This window comes from Cyrtonyx montezumae, unplaced genomic scaffold, assembly GCF_038088225.1.
Source record: "Cyrtonyx montezumae isolate F1298 unplaced genomic scaffold, pur_monq_1.0 scaffold_24, whole genome shotgun sequence".
In the NCBI taxonomy this organism is placed as follows: domain Eukaryota; kingdom Metazoa; phylum Chordata; class Aves; order Galliformes; family Odontophoridae; genus Cyrtonyx; species Cyrtonyx montezumae.
The window spans coordinates 5,398,609-5,416,815 of NW_027071981.1; the positions used below are offsets into that span (position 1 = coordinate 5,398,609).

Here is an 18,207-nt window from a genome sequence, read left to right on the forward strand (position 1 = left end):
CAAATCTGCAAAACTGCAGCAAATAATCCTTAATGCTGCAGGACACACCTCTCAAAAGCAACTTAGAAGTGATGTGCTCAAGAGTGAATTGGGCATTGTGGTGTAACTCCTCACGAGTCTTGTTTTGTAGACTCCTGAGTCACCTCACAGGTAGAGTTTTCTATGACATCCTTATTAGTGGCTGATAGCTCCATGTTTTTCTCTCTTTTCCTCAGCTCCCTTTTCTAGACACTGGTTACTACTTCTATCACAATGGCATTGCCAAGGCCAGAAGAAGGCGAAGTCTTCAACATAAGCTTCATCTGGAAAAGGATTCCAGGGTAAGTGTTCTACATTTTTTTGCACCTGTTAGAGGCTGTTGTGTTTCAGTTTTAGGAGTCTACAAGCTGGCAGTAGCACATCCTTTTTTAGTTTTCATCTGAGTTCTTACACCAGAGTAATACTGGGCTGGAGTGGGGCCAGTAACATAAAAAGTACATTTGCTGCCCAAATAAAGTAGATAAGCCTGAGAAGTGATATCATGACAGCAAATAGATTAATTTTTAATCCTTCAGGAGGCTTTAAACTCTCTGTGCTGTAAGCAAAAAAATAAAATAAATTAAAAATAGGAGTGAGTAATTTTATCCTGAGAATTTTATTGCCAGATATATGTTATTGAAACACTTAAAATAAAAAATTGTATCGGGGAAAAAAAAAGGTTAAATAAGATTGTATTTACTGTGACACCACTGGAGTCAAGATCTGATGAATTCCCAACTTATTTTTCTAACTTCTGCAGAAGATTCAAGTGGTTCTGGACTCATGTCCAACAGGGATGTGTGTGGCAATTTGATTCACTACCTCTAGACTTAGTGTGCCTTGTAAGGGAGGGGTAGAAAAAGGTATTAGAAAAACTCATTTAAGCTTTTTAGGTTTATTGTCTCTTTCAGAAGTGCTTTCTTTTGCATCATTCTGACATTTTGTAGACTCTAGACTCTTAGTTGGTTTCTGTCACATGCAATAAAATCTCATTTTTGCTTTTATCTCCATGATCAGATTAATGCTTATAAATATCTAAAGAGAGGTGATGAGCAAATGAATGAGGTCAGGCTCTTGGTGCATGGCTGTAGGACAAGGAGCAATGGCCTAAAACATGAACATAAGTTCCATATAAACATGTGGAAGAATTTCTTTACGGTAAGGGTGCTGGAGCACTGAAACAGGCTGCCCAGAGAGGTGGTGGAGTCTCCTATGGAGATGCACAAGGCTTATTTGGACATCTGTCTGTGCAACCTATCATAGGGTACTTGCTTTAGCAGGGGGTTGGACTCAGTAGTCACTTGAGGTCCCGTCCAACCTCTGTGATTCTGTGATATTTTTTTTTTCTGGTGCTGCATTCCGAAGGCTTAGCTCTCCTTGTTTTCAGTGAATATAGCCCTGTATTGAAATAATGAGGACTGCCTCCTGTGCGAGGAAAAGAATGATCCTCAGTGTGCCCCAACCTTGTGGGTTGCACTAAGGGAACGGAAGCACTGTTTCATTGCCACAAGTGACAGGACACTTTGTCATCTAGCCCTCCTACCTACCCTGTTCTGTTAGGTAGTCTTTGAGCTCTATTAGAGCCATATAGTACCATATAGGTGTGTGGTTTTTGTAATAGAGTTTGAGAGCACCTAAGATCATTACTTTTGTTTTACTTCTTTCTTTTCTATGTGGAATTTGGGGAAATCATTAAAATTCCTGTCATTTTTGTGTGTAAGTGGAAACATCAGTTGTGTTGACAGTTTGTAATTTCAAACTCCAAAAATAATTTCAGTGTAATGGCAGCTTTCTGGACCTTTTATACTCATTTTTGTTTAGCAACAGATGTCAGCACTGTCATGGTTAATATGTTAATGCATGAAGCCAAAAATAAAATGTTCCTGTTGCTGGGCAAACTGACTAATTCCACCACACAGCCTTCCAAATCCATTGGGAACCACTATGATAAATGTCACAGTTGCTTAGCCCTACCCAAATTGCGTGAGATAGTGGGCTGCAGTTATTCTGTATACTTTTCACTTTTAGAGAGATTACAATTCCTCACTAATCTTAATTATTAGTAGAAAAACAGCACAGATGTTCACTCAATTAATTAATGTTCTTTAATCAAGGAAGTCCCTTGAGGAACCATGTCAGTTTTTCAAGAGTCTGGAGAGATAGATGGCAGAGCACTATGCAAACAGGTTACTGCATCGTCTTCATGCTCTACTTGTCTTTTAAAACACTTTAGAAAGCTTTTATGCATAAAAATTACTGTATATTTTTACCAAAGTAATTTGGAGGTATGCTAAATGTACAGAGCTGTCCCGTGATAAAAATCATTGCTGTCCAGAGGGCAGGAGTGGAATGTTAAGATAACTTCCTAGAAGAGATCCAATATTTATTCTGAAGAACAGCCTTAAATATGATTAATTTGACATAATTTTATAGAAGAGTATTGCTGAGGCCTGAAGCAGTACTGGCAACAGGTGAAGGCATAATAGTGTCATATGTGTTTTGCTATTGAACTGTTTAAGGCAAAAATACACATTTATGAAGCACTGTGGCTTTGGTTTCCAGCGGAGTCCTCTCGGGGATCCTCACTCAGGATGGCAAATGCCAGAGTGAGCTGAACTGTTTCAAATGGAGGCTGTTTTGTTTTTGAAATTACAGTCTCTGATATACAGAGAACCTTCTAGGAGAGGTTTGTTCAGAAATCTTTCTTTTGTAATTAGTTGTGAATTCCCATAATTTCCAGATGCATCTGTATTTTGTTAATTTTCCTTATGTACCTTTGAGGCCAAATAGATTTTGGGAAACAAACAAAAAAAGGCCTCTTTAATATTTTTCCATGTTAAAACTGATATTTTAATCACACAAGGCATAGCAGAAAGATATCCAGTACTCACCATGAGAAACTGCATTTTCATCTGCCTTTATTAATTAATGGTTTCAGACCAAAAGATGAGCCATTAACTTGGTTTGCTTTGGGAAACTTCACTCAAGGGTCTGCTAGTTTTTGTTTTTTTTTTTTTTTTGCCATGAAGGCTTCACACAGTGGGAAGGTCCTTGCAATGATCTGTGGGTATGGGCGACAGCAGGTTGATAGCAGGGTACATGAGACAGTAGTGACATAAAGCCCAGGAGGAGCCAGAGTAGAATAGGACCAGACATCAGCATGAAGGCAAGGTCAGAATTATTGGGACAGGCTGGAGAAAGAGCCCTTTCCTTATCCACCACAGCCAGAAGAATGCCATAGGATTTCCTTCCTTTTCATATCCAAAACAGATTTGGATTCTTGGCTCCTATAGTGAGTCTAAGATGGATTATTAATATATGTTTTGAACAGTGACCACAAAAGTAAAAGGAAAGAAAAAATACACAGTCCTTATGTTACCTTTTAGAGTCATACTTTTGTATTTTTGCTATTGTTGGGTATTTTCTGTTAGTAAATAATCTTCCACTGAAGGAGCAAGAGTTGAAACACAGTTTGTTCTAAGATTGTTTTGCTTTCTTTCAAGTTTCAGATAAAACCATTTTCCTCCCACACAGTCTCTACTGTCAGACAGCTGCTAAGATTAATTCCAGTCCAGAAAGAGGCTTTAATATACAGAGCAGAGCCATTTACCAATATCTATATGCGAGTGTGTCTGTGTTGGTGTTAGGAGAATAAATACATATGTGTGGAGGAGGGGGGGGAAGAGGTGAAAAGATGATCTTCCACTGAGAGTGAGTGAGTTTGGCACTTAGATGATGAGTTCATCAGTCATAAACATCCCAGTGATGGCAATTAAGTTTTCTGAAAGGAATTAGAATGGGGTACTCTTCTGATGCATGGTAGTGGTAAGGCAATCTGGGAAGAGCAGGTGCACAGCTTCAAAATGTCATCCCTAGATGCCCAGGGTTACCAGTACTCCCATATCACTTCTGTCATGAGATAAGGAAAGAAAAGGAGGCAATAAACGTAGAGGATCTAAACTCTTGACAAAACGAATCGCAGTCTTTCATATTCTTTCATATTCTTGCTCACCTCAGGTACCTCTTGCGTCACCTTAACGTGACTGGTTTGGGGTTGGTTCCTTGCTTTAGGTGTGATGACAATAATCCTGGGTGCTACCCTGGGCTTTCCCTTCACCAACCTCATCAACCATTGTCAGTTCTCCCATCATCTTGCCATCCTTTAACTTACTTTCCTCTCCGGTTTTCAATGTGCAGGAACACATGATCCAAGCCCCTAGCTTCCTCACTACCCCACCACTTGCTATGTGAAGGCAGAAGTGCCCTTTGCTGCCAGGTAGGGGCTTCCCAAGTGCTGCTGGATCCTGCCTATAAAACTGTGATCACCTTGGACTGGAGGAACAAGGGCTGGCTGCTTGTGGAGAGCCACCGCTGCTCAGCAAGCAGCAGCCCTTAGCAGTGGCTGTGTAGCATAAACCAATTTTCTGTACCCTTTCTGTCAGCATTAATGAGAGGCTTGAGATTAGTTGAAGAGAGAGCTTTTTATCCTACTCCTTTTGCCGATCTTCTCCTTTGCAGAAGCGAAAGTGTTCCCAGTGAGATCAGGACAAGCCATTTTTCCCCAGTTCTCCAGCCGGTGTAGAGCAAGGTGACCTGGGCCCACAGGGTCTGGGAGTCAGTGGTTTGTAGCCTTTCTTGTGGGCTTGGTCAGATCTCTGTAATTGCTGAAGAAAGTTGGAGAAACAGGTTAAACCTTCAGAACTGGTGACAGGTAGCTGTCTCAAACAGCAATAGGCACATTTTTGTTATTTCTGTGAAAATGGCAAAATTTGTCATCTCAGTCTTGTTCTGTGCCCCACATCTCCATCTCCTGACTTCCTGTCCAGTGATGGTTCTTTCTTTCCCTGCTAAGTTTCTGATCGAAGCTCAGGAGGTTTCCTGAGGTGCTTTGTCTTTCTGAGAAGAAAGCTGGCTTGCTCCCAGGAGCAATGAGGCAGCCATACCGAAATCCATCCCATAGAAAGGGTCAGCATACTGTAGCATTCTGACTGCTGTGACTTTCTGCATTCACAAGGATTAATTTCCTTGCACTTCACTGCAGGAGTGACACCAGATCGATCCAAAACTTCCAACTTCTCTACAGAGAAGCATTATATGGAGTGAGTGTAATGCCAAGACTCAGTGCCCCATCTGAAAGCTGTGGGGGGAAGCATCAGGTCTACCAGCCACGTGGGAAGGTACAGATGAGTGTGTGAGGATAGATGAAAGAAAATAGAAAGATAAAAAGGTACTTATGCTTTCAACTTTTTAATGTAAATTTGTGCTGCTGCTGTTAGAGATGACAGAATTCCCAGTGAAGGCTCTTTGGAGTTTTGCCCTAATGCATGATACACATAGGCTGGCATGCTGGTAGGATTGCACCTGAGAAAAGTCTGGAGTAGCTGTCAATTTTATGAGACCATTGGGCAGTATTACACAAACACTGGTGTTATCCTTTTGGAAGGAAATGGAACATTAAGTAATAAAAGCTCTGTTTAAGTACCTGTAATAAATATTGAACAGACAAGGAAAACTCATTAGAGGAAATGTCTTCTTTCCAATGCTAAAACAAAACCAGCAACCCTCAAACCTACGCACTGTTTGTTAAAACTGCATTGTTAGTTTGATCTCTGAACAACAACTGGAGACATTTCTGTCATAAATCATCCCAGGAAAAAAAAGCAACAGCCAAGTATATGATACAGAAAACAGAATCTTCCAGGAATGGGTCACTGTCCTAATTGTTTGTGGAGTAAGTTGTCTTGCGCTTTATCCAGAGCTTTTGAGGATGGGTTTCTGCACATCTTTTCCACTTTAGAGAGAAGCCTCATTCTTAAATTAATAACTTTCTTTGATCAACATCTTGAACTGTAATTATTTTGCTTTCCCATAGAGCTCAGGGTCCTTTTTTAAGACTTTGCTTCTAATTTTTAATGAAGCCTGTCAGCAAGCAACCTAAGCGGAGAAATTACTGAGAAAATCTACTCATCTGTATATTAGCTCATCTGATAACTGATCTGGTGTACATGTTAATACTGAGATAATTTACCACTTAAACAAAACGTTTTGCTCTTATGATGTTTAGACCCATTGCAAGTGGTAGTGGTGAATGGTTATTTAAAGCTATAAGTTTGTGAGTAGGATTATCAAAAAAGATGACACAGTGCTTAAAAAAGAGGTTGTATCCACTTAGAATCTGTTCAAGGTGGAATTCAACCTACATTTTGAATGTAGACAGAGTCACATAGGCAATAGGACAAACCTTAGTAATTGTAGAAGATAGGCTATGCATGTTGCATGATCTTTGTCATTCAAAGAAAGAAGGTGAAAATTCAGGTAGAAAATTTGATTCATGGCTATGAATATATTATATATTATACACACTGGATGGGTGTTGTCGCTACACATGGTGATTGCTCAATTCCCTGTGATTGATTTTTTTGCTAAATGCCTCTGAAGGGCTCCTCTTTCTAGCTCTCCCTGGCCTTTGTAAACTCTGTACATGCCCAGTGAGAGGTTGGTGGAAATGGACAGCTTGCAGAATGCCCTTGCCCAGTTCTGTTTAGTGCAGCTGACCAACAGTGCCTCCAGATTAAAAGCATGTAGCTGCTCTTTAATTGAGATATCACAACTATCACATAGGAGTCAGTTTCTATAATAAGAATAAAAAGAACTCTGATATAAAAATAATAAGGTCTGGTTTACTCTGGTACTTAATCTGTCACTTGGGTTGAAGGAAGTATGCTGAGCAGGTGCTGAAGGATTTCCTTGTTTCTAAGCTTGATTTCCTGATGTTACATGCTGTGTTGCTGGCTTGTTTATTTAGACTGCATGTTGTATCTGCAATGTGCAGTACATTTCTAAAGTAAAATATCACAGCAACACAGAGCATCGAAAATCAAGTATTTTGAACAATTTGCTAGTGGAGCGAATACTGTTACATCCAGCAGGATGTAAAAGCTACGTTGAATTGATCTATTACTTTGTGACTAGAAATACAACTAGAGGGGAAAGCAGAAAGCAATCCAACAACATCAGCATTTAAGAATGCTGGAAATCTTGTATAGCTATATTGTTTATAAAAGGACCATTAGCTCCACATAAAAAAAAAAACAAAAAAAACAGGCTATCAAAATGACATTGAAATCAAATCTGTGTGTTTTTTATGGAAATACTGTGTAACTAAAATTACCGGGTAAGCTGGAACATTGGAAAACATATAAATGAATGTGCTGCGAGGTAACTGACTGTGAAGATGATGCACTATGCAGATTCATGTGGAGTTTTCTAAAGATAGAAGGAGCAGTGAAGTGTCATCCTGAGACTGTGGTTGGACAGTGATCTTAGGGTGCTGGGGCCCCAAGAGGGGCTTTTGACATTGTATTGCTTCCTGTCACATGGCTCAAGGTGATACTTGGTAAGGTAAGGTGGGATAGGGCAGTGAAATGGAGTTTATTCCTCAGAAATATTTGTAGCGGTGTGGAAGTTCAGTAATTTTGCAAATAACTGTTGAGACAGCTGACCTCCTTCAGCCTCTGCTCTGATGCCTGTAAATTGCTGAGTTGGCGTTAGTTACATCTCTGCTTTATTGTTGAATTCTGTTTGCTTGACAGCAGCCTCATACTCTGGTTTTCCTCTGCTTTTTCTGTCTGCCTCTTGTTTCCCATCTTGAGAATAGAGCCTGTGTTGCAGAGCAGGCATTGTCTCCATTATCTGCCTGTGCAATTTGTGGCACTGACTCTTTGATGTGCTCTGTTGCATGATAATATTAAATCAGTGGCAATGGTGAGAATATATGCTCTGTACTGGTGGGATGAAGGCAGAAACTGTAGGGATGCAAAAGCATGTGATTTCCCTTCCCTGATTAACAATCTTTGAGTTATGGCAGGACCCAGCCTGCCACATCCACACCCATCTTCAGAGTTATCTTTGCCTGAAGTCTAGAAAGCTGCTGTATTGTTCGGTTACACGTTATTGTTTTAAAGATGAATTTATTCTGTGCTAAAAGAACTCCCCCAGAAACAGTGCAAAGCATTTCAGTATCTATTTTCTTCAGTCAAATTCCCAAGTTGAAAAGAAAATTGGGTGTACTGGTGACTGGAAAGTTGTATTTGAGTTAAACCCTGTTAAAAGATTGGAAACACTAGTTGGCATGTACACTGGGAAGACTAATCTAAAATTATTGTATCACTGCCAGTATAGGATGCCCGTGTATTTCAGACTGCGATGCAGTAGAGAGAGAATGGAACAAAATGGATTTCTAACAATCATTTTGATTCTTTCTTGACTTCAAAATATCAGCTGTTAAAGCACTTGGGTTTTTTTATGTGTGCATTTGATGTACGGAACCATTTGCTTTACAAGACACTAACAATAAATACAAGGCAGCGCAGCTAAGGGTGTACTGCTAAACCAAAAGCAACATGAGGTTGGAACTTTTTTTTTGCCTTGGTATAGTTTTCTAGGCTATATGAGTATGCCAGGACTTGCATCACAGGGCTGTGACACTTAAAAAGCAACAATAGTAAACAAACAAAAAACCTCACAAACCACCACCTCTCTGCTGTGAGGCTTGAGCAACAAGATGCAGTGGCGGAAGTTATTTCACAAAATAAAAGTATTATGTAGTGCATCCACTCATGCCATTTAATATGCTTTACTGTTGTTTAAAATGTGATGAGTGTTTCCTTTGTGAACAGCATTTCAGCCTCTTGGATTTTGCAATCTCTTCTAAAACACTATTGCTACAAACATACTGTGTTTCCAGATCTTCAAAGTGTGTGTGCGGTATCCAAGCTTAATTTATTTTGCCACAAACTCAATAGCCCACCAAGCTACCAAGGAGTTATAAATACATCTGCAAATTCACTGTCTGTGCATGATGCATTCCGTGAATACAAAAAGGACTTTATGAAGGTCAGGGAAAGCTGAGAGCAGTATTTGGAGATGGAATGGAGATGAAATAAAGGTTTGAACTTAAATTGTTTCTGAAGAATTTTCTGCAGTAACAATTTGATGCTGCATTAAAACAAGGCTTCTCAGTAAAACGATGCCTCTTAACACTAAGAATAGCCAATAGTAATTAAAATGTGAATACAGATGTCTTGGGGTGATGAAGTTGAATAATGGTTCCTGGCCTTCTCAACTTCCATCCTGAGGGGCAGAACAAGATTGGGTAGAGTAAAACATCGTGGAAAGACTAATGAATACCATAACATCTCCAGATTGCATTTGTTCCCTTGCTCACTTGTATGATATCTGCTCTACACTGTCATAAATGGACTTTGCTCAATATTGCAACTTTGTCTGCTTATATGAAACAGTATCAAAATGGGCACATTTTTATTAAGGTACTGCTTCATATTCTGTATTGATACACATCTACTTTCTGAGTGCTGAGAAGAAATACACTTATTTTTGCATACAGGCTTAATATCTCACTTAATATCTCAATAGTCTGTCTCCATTCATTTAATCTTCATTGATTCCAAGCGTTATTCTTTCATACTGAGGAATACGCAGTAATGGGTCTGCAAGCCTTGCAAACTTGAAGTCTTCACAGAAGAACCATAATTGCCAGATGTAATTGTTTCTTTTATACTCCTGGTCTTTCAGCAATATCACTAAGCTGATTACTGCTTGGCTCTGTCTTATGTAACACTGCAGTGCTTCTCTGAACATAAATAGCTGGTTTTCTTCTTCCTTGTCCACTCTGCATACACTCTCTTTTTTCTTCAGATGAAGTCCAGATGTGTTGGTTGTCTCCTTGCCAAAGAAACAAAAGTAAAAGCCCCTGTGACTAGAAGTGGCCTTGTTTTATCTTAAAGGCTGAGGTGGAGCGATTTATTGCATTTGTTCTCATCTAACTTTGCTTTGTCATTTAGAAAATGACAAGCTCTGTCTCGAGCCCACCTTGTGTGTTACTCCACTGATTTTCTTGGTGCTCAGGCAGCTTTCTCCTGTGGTGCTCTTGGGTCACTGGACTGCTGCTGTCCTGCCTTTCGTTCTACCCAAGTCACTGTTGCTGTGCCTGGGGGCATTTTCTCCCTGGGGAAATAAAGAGCTCTTAGCTCCAACTGGAAGCAGCTATCCCAGTCCCTCTGCTTGGTGAAGGTATGTTCTAATCAGGGTATACAGAGCATCTCAAAAATGTGAGATACCTTTTATAAGTATCATTATTATGACTATTTTCTTCAACTCAGGCTGAACTCTTCTTGTAGTAGCTTGCCCCTCATGCTTTATGAATCTGTTACTGTAGGGCAACAAGTGATCTTTAACAGTTTCTGGTTCTTCTAGGCCAGTAGATACTACCTTAACTGCTTTCTTTATTTTCTCTTATGGACAGTGATGCTATCTTGGGAAAATCTCCATTGGAATCCATTTTATTTCTTTTGCAACTTGAGGTTTTCTTGAAATTATTCCCTTGACTGCTATAAGAAGAGAGTTTCTGTTTGGGCTGCATATTTTCTGAAAAGAGAAAGGGAAATCTCTGTGTAAAAACTATCCTATTCTTTCCTAGACCTAATCATATTCATATATTGTAAATCTCAAGGATCATTTCCTCAACTGTGTTATAAGAAAGACTTATGATTTTTTTTTTCTGTAGGGCATCAGCAAATCAAAATTATAATAATTTTCCTAAAGGAAAAAAAATATTTTGAAGATTTAATTTTTTTTATTTCTGATAGCTCAAGAGAAAATAACAGAAAGAGGATGCAAATTTTCACTCTTGAAATAATGATTTGAGGCTAAATGATTTCATTTATTGAAAAACAATAAATAAACTTGTTGTTGTTTTAGGTTTGGTTTCAACATTTCTAATTGGAACATGTTATGATTTGGTTTCACAATCACTTTTGATGATTTTCTTCAGCTTCATTATTTCCTTTAAAGTAAAACATCCTATTTCCAGGCACCCATAGGTCTGACTCCATTTTCCATTGTGATAGGGAAAGTAATGTTTCATGCGAAGATAAGTCAATGGTAGGGGAAAACCTCTGAAACAAGTGTTTGATTACTGTTCAGATCTACAGTCTCTTCTACTCACAGAACTGGGCAGCTCATTTCCACCTAAAGAGGAAACCTTTTAATGCATGGAGTAGCTTGCTGTAGGAAAGAAAAGACGTGTGTGTGTTGTTTTTTTTTTAAATGCAGAGGTGGTATATACAGCTCTCCATGCAGTTTGGAGTTCAGCTATGAAATGTTTCTACTTCTGTATGTCAGCAGAAATTCTGAAGAAAATTTGAGTATGTGAAAGAAATGCAAATTCTGGATTGAGATTGGAAGGTATGAAGAACTTTGCTTTTAGGAGCGTGAGTTAAAATGAAGTCTACTCGTGTCACGCCACTGACTTGGAATGCTGAGTGCTTTTGCACAGGGAAAGGACGTCTCCCAGTGAGGACAGCTGGGGATGTTACTTGCCAGAAATATTCTCTCATTGTGTTTTTTTGCATTAATGTGACGCTTAAGGAGTCTGTGCAAGGTGAATGACCTACCTGACTTGAAACAGTGAGTACTTCAGTCTAAACCAGAAAGTCCAATAAATCTTTCCAAATACTTTCTATCTGCCTAAAAATAGTTAACAGTGAGGTAAGGACCAATTTTCTTACTTGCAGTTCTCCCGCTGGTGTGATCTATCTGTCCATCTGAAGTAACTTGTGGTATTTTATGGTATCTAGTGAATTAATCTTTAACTGCCTATTTCAAAATGTGCTTCACATATGGATTACGTGTGTTTTAGTAGCACTGGTAATGAACAGAGGGAATTTTAAAGTTTCCAAAAGGCTATATAACAAGGCAGAGCAAAAATAGGAGTAGGTTCCAGATGCTCAATCTACTGACAGAAGGGGGAAAAAGGACAACAAGAGGTTGGATTTATGGCCATTTGTGGTAATCAGTGGTTTTAACAGTACCCAGGCAATCAGAAAATTGAGATGAGAAGAGTGGGGAAAAAATAAAAACAAGAGATTAGCGCAGATCCTCTGAAGCCCCAAAGACTTAGACAAACGACAGTAACCTTAAACTGTAATTACTGTTGTCATTTAGTGTTTCCGCATGCATGAGCTGGAGGCTTAAGGGAAATTACTGTGCTAGAGGCTATCTAAACATAAAATAATAATGGAATTGCATGGAGGCATTTGCTCCTGGGTATAATGTGGCACCTAGTGATCTTGCCTCTGCTCCTGCCCTTGCTTTACCATGGCTCGTTCCAGCTTTTCCCAGGGCTGTGCCTCTTCATCCTGAGAAGCAGCAGCACATGGAGAAAGCACATTTACTTCTCTAGTGTTAATAGCATGTTGAGTAAGAGGTCTTTGTACTCAGGAGTCTGTAACCTGAACAAATTTTTCCTTCTTTCTTTCTTTGTTGTCCAATAGGTAACTTTTTTTTTTAGTATAAATTATGCATGATTTCTTTGACTGAACGTGCTGCAATTTATCCAAATGTAAAATCCATTCCTCCCCCCCAAGCCCTGGCATTCTCAGATGGTACTGTAGACCTACCTTTGGGTCCCCAAATGCGTGTTGATCAGCAGTAAAGGGTTGGTTTTTCAGAGATGTATCAGTGGTGTCTCAGCAATGAGGGTTGTGTAGGTGTCATGCAGGTTTTATTATAATCCTCGCTTGTGGAATTTGGAGCTCTCTTGAGTCTCTGCAAGGAGAAATCTGGCCCCAGCTGCCAGGAGCATTGGTGTAACACCGGGACAAGGCATCATCCCAAAGTACAGCAATTCCTCCGGGCCGATGTTCTGTCTCCACTGAGCATATTACTCTTAGATGAAGCTGCGCAATGAAATGATAAATAGTTTTCATCTCTTTTAGGAGGTAATTTGAAACCTGTTTTACTATGTTTTGTCTGATTAAAACAGTAGCCATTTACTTTCTCTGACTAGTGATTTTGATAAAAGACATGATGAAGGATTTCCTGCAGTTTTGTGCTTTTTTTTATATTGCTTTCTGAGTTAGAGAGAGGGGACGTAAGAGGAAAGAAATAGCAGATGGTTTTATCTCAATTCTACTTTTATGTTTTGTTGTGAGGGTTGACAATAAGAAAGGAAATTTTTCTTTTTTGGGTAATTTTCCATAAGAACTTCAGGTAAGAATTATGTTAGTGGACTGGACTGTTGCTTTCTAGGATTCTGTATACATAGCAGATGTCAAGAGAAAGCAAAATAACCATATGCTTTCTTCATCCCTGAACAAATCACTACTTCCATTATGTGCTCGTGTGAGGTATGAAGAGCTTCTGCCTCCTTCCTGCCTCAGAGTTGCCTGTGCTGTGAGTTGTGATGAAAAGAGAAACTGTCCTGGAGTTTTCAACACCTGTAAGCATCTGTGGAGGAGGGTGGTACCTGGCTTAAACAGGAGGGAGGAGAAGCACAGGAACAACACATGCCTCAAGTGGGGATCACGCTGCAATTTTTGCAGTGCTTATGTCCAGATGTGCACAGGAACTTGTGTTGAATCCACAGCCTCCAAGAGGGACATGATGGAGGGAGTTACTTGCAAAGCCAGCTCCTTAGCACTGGTGGTTCATTTGTAGAGCAGCAGTGCACCTACACAAGGAAGCGTGCAGGTAACATCCACATGCTACTACTGCTTTCAGTGCCCTGTGTACCAGTTCACAAGGCTCTGTGTGCTGCCCTCAGCACTCTGCTTTCTCATTCTCCCTCAGTACTTCAGCAGCTTTTCCTTATCAGTGGGTTCTGTTCTGTTTACTTCTTTGGAAATTGATATTTTCCCTTGAAGCAGAGGATAATTTGTCCTTATGAGTTCAGCCCAGCATGATTGAGCGTGAGTTCAACTGGAGAGAGGCTTTAACAGTTTTTCTTCTCAGAAGAATGGCATTAAACGTAACATTGCTCCAATCTGCAGCAGTGAAAATCTGAAATTCACTGAAATGAATGGAGTGAATGTGTACTTACCCTTGGGCAGGAAGAGATGAAGCCTGGGTCTTTACACTCCTGGGGATCTGAATGTCAGCCAGGAAGCTAATAACAAATACACACTGTTCTTCCACTATAGTGGTTTCACCTGATGTTTTTAGATATTCCTGCCTTCTCTGTCCTCACTGTTTGTTCCTCTGACTCTGTTCCCATTTCTTGAAGGAACAGCTGCTGGGGAAGGAATCTGACTGCATTTTAAACATACCATGCAAAAAAAGTGACTCCTTCTGAGCTAGATCATTTCTCTGATCTTATCAGCAGTTCAGTCCAGGTAAAACAAGAGGGAATAACTTACAACGGGTTAAGCCCTTGATTAAAAATAAAAGGAAGTGATTGTAATTTTCAGCCTTACTCAAGGCTCTTGTTTTCTGCTATTTTTTGTTAAGTGTTCCCTGTTTTGTAGGCTACTGTTGTTACCATCAGACTTATAAAATGACATTTTGAGCCAAGTCTTTGTCAATTTACATCTTTAAGTCCCACTGTGTCTTTGGCAGTGCTTCACTAATAATTTTCACTTTGTTATGGTCATTTATAGGTACAGCTCACCTCTCTTCTAAAGGAAAGTACGTTATGTCCTTCAGAGGGATCTGGATAGGCTGAATAGCTGGGCTGAGCTCAATGGGATGAGGTTCAATAAGACCAAGTGCCGGGTCCTGCACTTTGGCCACAACAACCCCATGCAATGCTATAGGCTTGGGGCAGAATGGCTTAAAGAATGCATAGAGGAAAAGAACCTGGGGGTGTTGGTTGATGCTCGGCTTAACATGAGTCGGCAGTGTGCCCAGGTGGCCAAGAAGGTCAACGGCATCCTGGCCTGTATTAGAAATAGTGTAGCCAGCAGGAGCAGGGAGGTGATCATCCCCCTGTACCCAGCTCTGGTGTGGCCGCACCTCGAGTACTGTGTTCAGTTTTGGGCCCCTCACTACAAGAAGGACATTGAGGCCCTGGAGCGTGTTCAGAGAAGGGCAACAAAACTGGTGAGGGTTCTGGAGCACAAGTCTTATGAGGAGTGGCTGAGGGAGCTGGGATTGTTTAGTCTGGAGAAGAGGGGGCTCAGAGGAGACCTTATTGCGCTCTACCACTTCCTGAAGGGGGGTTTTGCTGAGGAGGGATGGGCCTCTTCTCCCTGATAAATAATGACAGGATGAGAGGGAATGGCCACAAGTTGCGCCGGGGAAGATTTAGATTAGACCTGAGGAAACATTTTTTCTCAGAAAGAGTGGTCAGTCACTGGAATGGCCTGCCTAGGGAGGTGGTTGAGGCACCATCCCTAGCGCTGTTCAAGAAGCGTTTAGATGAGGTGCTAAGGGATTTGATTTAGTAGTTCAGTGGGTAGGGATGGTGATAGGAGGATGGTTGGACTAGATGATCTTGTAGGTCCTTTCCAACCTAATGTATCTATGAACATATGAAGTCTTCAGTGATAGGAAAAAGTGTATTTAGAGTTTAGATTTTCTTGTTTCCCTTGGGGTCCATCCTCTTTTCAATGGAAACGTTCCTATAAATATTGATGCAAATTATGTGAATGCTCTGGGAGGAAAATATACTCCAAAGCCTAATTACTTTATGCTAATAACTAAATTGCAAAGATACTCACTTGTCCGTGGTCAAAAAAACACAGCATCAGTTCTAAGATTTTGGAGCAGGACAATCATTTTAGCACTTCATTTAAACCAGCCCGTGCTATGTCCCAGTGGGAACAATGAAAATGCTGACACCAAAATCCACAGTAGTGCACATGCAACTGCAATTAATAATGAGTTTTGTAGTCTTTGGGGTCTACTTTTCAGTGTTGCAGGCGATGGATGAGTATGGGGACCTGTGACGTATTGGAACCAGCTGAACATTCTGGTCCCTTGAAGTCTAGGCAGAACTCCCTTGGTTCTAAGATACTTGAAAATAATTTTAATTGTGCAGATGTGCTTTGCAAAGGGGCCTGAGCAGCAGCTAGTAGGACAGGTTGCTGGAGATCATGGACACATACGTAAAAAGCTTCTCAGCTACGGGCTTGTCAAGAAAACCTGTAGGGAATGTTCAAGCTACACTTCTACTGCCCTATCTCTGTAAAGAGCTGAGGAGAGTTTATGGCAGCCAGATTCTGGGAAGAAATGGGAAATGCCTCTTAATTGAGATCTGCCTGCTTTGGTAGTGCTCGCTGCCACAGCACTGGTCACCAGGGAGCTCAGCAGCTGCACTTTCTGCAAGATCCCCTGTGGAAACCAAAGGAAAACATTCAAGGATCGAAAGAAAGGATTCTGACATACAGAGTGTCATGACAACCATCAAGGTTAGTCTTTTGAAAGCATCAAATTAAAAGCTGATCTGGTTAAAGCTAGAATTAAAGGGCGTGGACTGTTTCTTTTTCTTCTGTGAGCCAATCCCTTTTTTTCCTAGGTTTTCCAGTCTTTCCTCTTGATACAGAAATTGTTATGTGAAAACCCTTCTGTTTTGGTGCTTCTGTTGTGGCAGATAGCCTGGCACTGGTAGCTATATGCTGCTAACCTGATGCTGTGCAGCAACAGTACACGAACCTCTGCTGATTTTATTAAAGTGCTTTGTGACAGGGATCCATCAGCCTCCAAATCTAGGAACTGAAGAAGTGCATTTGCAACCTTTACAGTATACAGTCTCATCAGTACAATTTCCAGTGGGCTGGGAAAGGGAGCAAACTCCTTTGTCTTTTCTGTCCAGGGTATTTATGGTAACACAATAAAGAGGTAGCTGTGCTATACGCAGCCACTCTGCTGCTGCTGGATGCAAGAGCAGATACATGACTATGAGCAGCAGCATAATTGTGGCTTCCCTCTGTCATAAGATTGGCTTCTGTTCTGTCTCCGGTTTCTAGATATGACGTTTACTGAGAGAAAACGTGCAGCCTGTCTAATTCGCACCAGGCATCACTTCAGAAAGATCAGTGTTCTGTGGTTGTGTATCTCGTCGCTGTTGAGTTAGGTACAGATCTCTGAAGGTGTTAAAAATGTACAAGAAAGACTCACCAATATATCACTACTGCTCTTGTGAATCTTGAAGTTTAAGTATTGCAGACTTGAAATACTAGAGGAAAGTTAGACTTTTTTTTTTGGTAGCTGTTGCCAAGAAGGCACCTTTGTAAAAATAAGCTTTCTTTATTGAGGCTAAAAGGGTTTTCTGCAAATGTCCTTCCCACCTGACTGGGGAGATGCTGACAGCACTGGGCCATAATCATTGCTAGTAAGCTGTTGTGGTCCAGTGAGGATGCTGACTCCACCACCTCCCTGGGCAGCCTGTTCCAATACCTCACTGTTCTTTCTGTGAGGAAATTGTTCCTAATATCTAACCTGAACCTTCCCTGGTGCAATTTAAGACCACTAACTCTCATCCTATCACTAGTTATTGGGGAGCAGAGGCTGACCTCCACCTCCCTTCCATTCAGGTCATTGTAGAGAGTGATGGGGTCTCCCCTGTGCCTGAAAACCCCCAGCTCTCTCAGGCACTTACATAAAACTCGTGCTTCAAACACTTCAGGGCTTTGTTGCCTTTCTTTGAGCATGTTCAATGTCTTTGTGCCCTTTTTGAACTCAGGATTGAGAACACCTAGATTCTATGTGACTGAACCATCTCCATTTTCATCTCATGAGTGCAGATTTTGAGGAGTCACAGCTACTTTTGAGTAACTTTGAATTCAGACTTAAAGAAAATTAATTTTTGTCTGGTTCATGTACTGTGTGTGGGACAATGGTACTGATTTAGCTAGCCTTTCTTCACTCCTAACGCCATGATACAACTTTTACCCTGACAAGCTGCTCTTTAGCTGAGATTCACACAATGCTTTTGTGTGATAACTTTATCATCACTGGATCCAGCAGGGCTCGTCTCCTTGGAAGAACCATAAGCATCAGATGAAACTGAAGTTAACTTTTACTCTAAGCCCCACAGCGTGAAAGAACTGCCAACAGCTCTCAACTCTGTTACCACATCTGCACAATGTCAGTGGGCTCTGGAGACAGCCAGAGCAAAATGTATATTTTTTCCTTGTTCAGAAGCCAGTTAGAAAAGCTTTATATGTAGAAAGCTAAATAGATGGTTATGTAAAGCACAGGGCAATGTGTAATTCTTCAACAAGTGTGACAATATGGCATGTTTACTGCTGACGTGAGAAGGGGATAATCCATGCCAGTAATTCTGTGACAGAAGTGTGTACTGTATTTTTCCAAGCAGATGTTTCAAGGCAAAGGATGAGCTGTTAGGTACAATTTGAGTGGGAGGTGAGTTGTGGAGAATGAAGCAGA

The 18,207-nt window shown here is 40.6% G+C and overlaps 1 protein-coding gene across 1 annotated transcript in view; it reads left to right on the plus strand.

The window, feature by feature from the left end:
• Positions 1–18,207, plus strand: part of PCSK2 (proprotein convertase subtilisin/kexin type 2) — a 104,552-nt gene that overhangs the window by 18,181 nt on the left and 68,164 nt on the right. The window contains exon 2 of the mRNA XM_065739540.1: positions 216–320. Within this exon, the coding sequence (XP_065595612.1) occupies positions 216–320 (105 nt within the window). The remainder of the gene's footprint in view (positions 1–215; positions 321–18,207) is intronic.